This window comes from Cetorhinus maximus, chromosome X (genome assembly GCF_964194155.1).
Source record: "Cetorhinus maximus chromosome X, sCetMax3.hap1.1, whole genome shotgun sequence".
NCBI lineage: Eukaryota > Metazoa > Chordata > Chondrichthyes > Lamniformes > Cetorhinidae > Cetorhinus > Cetorhinus maximus.
The window spans coordinates 12,038,009-12,044,008 of NC_135917.1; the positions used below are offsets into that span (position 1 = coordinate 12,038,009).

The following is a 6,000-nucleotide window of genomic DNA, read 5'->3' on the forward strand; positions in this document are numbered from 1 at the left end:
GGCGCAGCAACACAGCTGGTGTTTCTGTGGGCCCTTTGTGTGCTTCTTACAGCTCAGTTGGTAACACTCTCCCCCTCTGAGTCACAAGGGTGTGGGTTCAAGTTCCACTCCAGGGCCTAAGCACACGATTCAAGGCTGACCCCCCCCCACCCAGTGCAGTAATGGGAGAGCGCTGCACTCCCTTTGAATGAACCAGTCCGAGGCCCCATCTCCTTTCCAATGCAGGGGGTAAAAGACCCCACGGCACTGTGAAGGGCAGGGGAGTTCTCCCCGGTGTCCTGGCCAATATTTATCCTTCAACCAACATCACAAAAACAGGTTATCTGGTCCTTAGCACGTTGCTGCTTGTGGGATCTTGCTGTGTGGAAATCAGCTGCCACACTTCCTACATGACAACAGTGACCACACTTCAACGAGTTACTTCATTTAGCTGTGAAGCGCTTTGGGATGCCCTAAGGTGGTGGAAGCCGCTATATAAACACAAGTCCTTCTTTTTGTTCCCCCACATTATCCCAGTTTGAACGGATGGCTCTCAACTCCCCATTTCCTGAGCCAATGGCCCCTCCTTATCTTGAGATCTCGGGCAGTGTTGAGAAACAGAACCTGCCATACTTGCGCTCACACACACACACGCTCACGCACAATATGAGGCACATACACACAGCAAGCGCAGATGTTTGGTCATTTTAGCCAAACAAACCCAAAAGGTGGTGATTTCCACCAAACTCCTTACGTTACTAAACAGCTGGCCAAGGTGAGTTGGAAAGCTGGTTTAGCCAGTGTTTAGCACGAGACACCATCTTGGTAAAGGAGCTGAAGTGCGTGTTGGAAATGAGTGTCCGGAGGCTTGTTAAACAGCCGAGTGCCACTTAACGCCCCTGCTTATTAAGGAGGCTGCAAGCAGTCTTCCCTCTTTAAGCTGTGACATGTGTTGTTGCACAGACGCCCTGAAGTTACTCAAAGGGTGTTCAGAGGTTTTCTCCTTTAAGTTCATGCGTGTATGTGGACATTTAAGAGGCCACACACTCAGCAGGCTGTGTACAAAAAACCCCGGGGCTTGTGCGTTTAGCTGTAACATGTTAGGGCTGCAAACATACAAGCCCCTCGGGAGACACTGGCTGTCTTTGGACATAGTCTAATCATTCAATTAGAGCGATATTTCGTGTTGAATCCATGGGTTTCCTAGGCCTCCTGAGGTTCGCCAGTGAATGCAAGTCAGGATACAACAGTAAACGAGAGGGCTGAGTCAATCTCAGGCATATTTACCAAGAAATATTCATTAATCACAGCTGCTTTTTTTACATGCTTGTGGAAAAGGGCTTCTTTTCTTGTATTCCTTCATGGGATGTGGGCGTCGCTGGCTGGTCCAGCATTTATTGCCCATCCCTAATTGCCCCTTGAGAAGGTGGTGGTGAGCTGCCTTCTTGAGCTGCTGCAGTCCATGTGGTGTAGGTACACCCACAGTGCTGTTAGGGAGGGAGTTCCAGGATTTTGACCCAGCGACAGTGAAGGAACGGCGATATATTTCCAAGTCAGGATGGTGAGTGGTTTGGAGGGGAACTTCCAGGTGGTGGTGTTCCCATCTATCTGCAGCCCTTGGCCTTCTAGATGGTAGTGGTCGTGAGTTTGGAAGGTGCTGTCGAAGGAGCCTTGGTGAATTCCTGCAGTGCATCTTGTAGATGGTACACACACTGCTACTACTGTGTGTCGGTGGTGGAGGGAGTGAATGTTTGTGGATGGGGTGCCAATCAAGTGGGCTTCTTTGTCCTGGGTGGTGTCGAGCTTCTTGAGTGTTGTGGGAGCTGCACTCATCCAGGCAATTGGAGAGTATTCTATCACACTCCTGACTTGTGCCTTGTAGATGGTGGACAGGCTTTGGGGGAGTCAGGAGGTGAGTTACTCGCTGCAGAATTCCCAGCCTCTGACCTGCTCTTGTAGCCACAGTATTTATATGGCTAGTGCAGTTCAGTTTCTGGTCAATGGTAACCCCCAGGATGTTGATAGTGGGGGATTCAGTGATGGTAATGCCATTGAACATCAAGGGGCAATGGTTGGATTCTCTCTTGTTGGAGATAGTTATTGCCTGGCACTTGTGTGGCGCGAACATTACTTGCCACTTGTCAGCCCAAGCCTGGATGTTGTCCAGGTCTTGCTGCATTTGGGCACAGACGGATTCCTCATGAGGAGTTGTAAACGGTGTTGAACATTGTGCAATCATCAGCGAACATCCCCACTTCTGACCTTATGATGGAAGGAAGGTCATTAATGAAGCAGCTGAAGATGATTGGACCGAGGACACTATCCTGAGGAACCTTTTTAGTGAATGTCCTGGAGCTGAGATGATTGACCTCCAACAACCACAATCATCTTCCTTTGTGCTAGGTATGACTGCAGCTAGTGGACAGTTGCCCCCGATATGCACTGACTCCAGTTTTACTAGAGCTACTTGATGCCACACTTGGTCAAATGCTGCCTTGATGTCAAGGGCAGTCACTCTCCCCTCACCTCTGGAGTTCAACTCTTTTGTCCATGTTTGAACCAAGGCTGTAATGAGGTCAGGAACTGAATGGCCCTGGCAGAACCCAAACTGGGCATCAGTGAGCAGGTTATTGCTAAGCAAGTGCCACATCATAGCACTGTTGATGAGACTTTCCATCACTTTACTGATGATGGAGAGTAGACTGATGGGGCAGTAATTGACCGGGTTGGATTTGTCCTGCTTGTTGTGTACAGGACATACCTGGGCAATTTTCCACATAGCCGGGTAGATGCCAGTGTTGTAGCTGTACTGGAACAGCTTGGCTAGGGGCGTGGCAAGTTCTGGAGAACAAGTCTTCAGTACTATTGCCGGAATATTGTCAGGGCCCATAGCCTTTGCAATACCCAGTGCCTTCAGCCGTTTCTTGATATCACCTGGATTGAATTGAATTGGATGAAGACTGGCATCTATGATGCTGGGGACCTCCGGAGGAGGCCGAGATGGATCATCCACTCGGCACTTCTGGCTGAAGATTGTTGCAAGTGCTTCAGCCTTATCTTTTGCACCGATGTGCTGGACTCCTCCATCATTGAGGATGGGGATATTTGTGGAGCCTCCTCCTCCAGTGAGTTGTTTAATTGTCCACCATCATTCACAACTGGATGTGGCAGGACTGCAGAGCTTAGATCTGATCTGTTGGTTGTGGAATTGCTTAGCTCTGTCTATCACTTGCTGCTTATGCTGTTTGGCACTGAAAGTAGTCCTGTGATGTACCTTCACCAGGTTGACACCTCATTTTTAGGTATGCCTGGTGCTGCTCCTGGCATGCCCTCCTGCACTCTTCATTGAACCAGGGTTGATCCCCTGGCTTGATGGTAACGGTCAAGTGGGGGATATCAGGTTACAGATTGTGGTGGCATACAATTATGCTGCTATTGATTGCCCATGACTTCCAGTTTTGAGCTGTTGGAGCTGTTCTGGGTCTATCCCATTTAGCACAGTGGTAGTAACACATAGAGGGTACCCATAATATGAAGAGTCATAGAATTATTATGGCACAGAAGGTGGCCATTTAGCCCATTGATTTCATGCTGGGTCTCTGTGGAGCAATCATATCAGTTCCAGTTGCCCACCTCATCCCCGTAGCCCAGCATGTAAGGACTTGGGCAGCAGATTTTCAGATGACCTCAAGTTTACGGAAGGCAGAATGAGACCAGTCAGGAGTGCGTCGGGACAGTCGAGTCTGGAGGTAACAAAGGCACGAATGATGATTTCAGCAGCAGATGAGCTGAGCCAGGGGTGGAGTCAGTCTATGTTACAGAGGTGGAGGTGGTGGTCTTAGTGAGGCACAGATATGTGGGCAGTAGTTCATCATGGGGTCAAATATGACACCAATGTTGTGAACAGGCTGGCTTAATCTTAGACTGTTGCTAGGGAGAGTAAGGAAAAGATGTTTGGTGTAGGGACTGAAAACAATGGCTTCAGTCTTCCCAATATTTGATTGAAGGAAATTTCTGCTCAGCCAGTACTGGATGTCGGATAAGCAATCTGATAATTTAGCACCAGTGGAGGAGTTGAGAGAGGTGGGGGTGAGGTAGAGCTGGGTGTCATCAGCGTACATGTGAAAACTAACACTGTGCTTTTGGATGGTGTCACTGAGGGGCAGCATGTAGATGAGAAATAGGAGGGGGCCAAGGATAGATCCTTGGGGGACACCAGAGGTAACGGTGCAGGAGCAGGAAGAGAAGCCATTTCCAGTGACTCTCTGGCTCCGATTAGATGGATAAGAATGGAACCAGGTGAGAGCAGGTCCCACCCAGCTGGACGACAGTGGAGAGGTGTTGGAGGAGGATGGTGTGGTCAAACCGTGTCAAAGGCTGCAGACAGGTCGAGAAGGACGAGGAGGGAAAGTTTACCTGTGTCACAGTCACACAGGATGTCATTTGTGACTTTGCTAAGAGACTGTTTCAGTATCAGGGGCAGAAACCTGATGGGAGGGATTCAAACATGGAGTTCCGGGAAAGATGGGAATGGATTTGGGAGGTGACAACATGTTCAAGGACTTTGGAGAGGAAAGGGAGGTTGGAGATGGGACAGTAGTTTGCAACGATGGTGGGGTCAAGGGTTGTTGTTTTGAGGAGAGGGGTGATGACGGTAGATTTAAAGGAGAGAGGGACAACACCTGGAGAGAGAGAACTGTTTACAATATCGGCTAACACGGGGCCCAGGAGGGGAAGCTGGGTGGTCAGCAGTTTAGTGGGAATAGGGTCGAGGAAGCAGGAGGTGGGTCTCATGGACAAGATGAGTTCAGAGAGGGCATGAGGGGAGATAGGAGAGAAACGAGAGAAAGATCTGAGTTCAGCGCTCGGGCTGGGGGTGGGTTAGAGGAAGTTTGGCCCACTGGGCTAGTGGAAGGGAGGGACACAGCAGAGACAGCTGATTGGATTGTCTCAATCTTAGTGACACAGAAATCGATGAGCTCTCTGCACTTGTTGGCTTAGGAATAGTCACTCCTGAATCTTCGATACTCAAGAAATACAAGCCTAGACTACGGAATCTGTCCTCATAATTTAACCCTTTAACTCTGGTATCATTCTGGTGTGTCTGTGTGACAACCCCTCCAAGCTCATATATCCTTCCTGAGGTGCTGTAAAACAGAACTTCCACACGACTGTGCAGCTTTTTACTGCTTCAGTTAAAAAGTCAAACGTTAGCCACAGGGAGCTGACTGCCTGCGACTTCTTTGTGGTTTCCGATGTTCGGGCTGAAAATAAGGGAACTGCGACTCAAACACTTTTCCCTGAGCACATGCATTTACCTTCTTGACATTGTACATACGAACGAGAACCCCTCTCCCTCGGTCATTCAGGATGGAAAGCCTTTCAGCGAACTTCAGCTGCAGTGTTTGAGACATGCTGCCGCCAGAAAGTTTGGGATTTGACGGGATCGCGGGCAGGGCCTAGAGAAACGACAGCCTCAGTTGGGAACCATTCGACTAAGCTTCCAGTGACACAGTCTTCTGACAAAGCTATGGGGCCCCACCCTCCACCAGCCATTGGCGGAGCTGATGCCTTAGCAAACAGGCGAGAGGCATTTTGCAACTTCCTATTGGTTCACCAGCCTGTCAGGTTGAACCTTGACCGGCCCTTCTTCCACAGCTATGCATCATAAAACCACTTCCTGCCCTTCTGACCTTCCTCAAACATGTCGGTAACAAGCCGCCATCTTACAGCTGCCACTGACAACTCCTCAGCATCCTAACCAGGAACTCCATTTCAACAGCTCTGGGACACTTCAATACAGAACCATGCTCCAAACACTACGATCATAGAAGCAGCAGCCCTGCCCAACGTAGAGTCCAGACTACAGGAGTCAACTCAGTCCAGGCTGCGACACTATGGCCTTGGAGATTGGGCAGTGCATCACCTGCTTTTTTCCAGCTAGCCAGACCAATAAGATCCTAGTATAGGGAGTGCCTGCACATTTCCATATTGGCACCTTGGACAGGGCAGATGTGCTAA

The 6,000-nt window shown here is 49.5% G+C and overlaps 1 protein-coding gene across 2 annotated transcripts in view; it reads right to left on the reverse strand.

The window, feature by feature from the left end:
* LOC144672721 (nck-associated protein 1-like) overlaps positions 1 to 5,530 on the reverse strand; it is a 101,858-nt gene extending 96,328 nt beyond the window's left edge. Inside the window, exon 1 of one of the 2 annotated variants that reach the window (XR_013574154.1) lies at positions 5,298 to 5,530. Coding sequence is in view for 1 of the 2 variants with exons in the window: in XM_078534666.1 (XP_078390792.1) it covers positions 5,298 to 5,393 (96 nt within the window). In the remaining variant the exon portion in view is untranslated. The remainder of the gene's footprint in view (positions 1 to 5,297) is intronic. The other variant, XM_078534666.1, reaches the window with a different exon arrangement.
* Between the last annotated feature and the right edge of the window lie 470 nt (positions 5,531 to 6,000).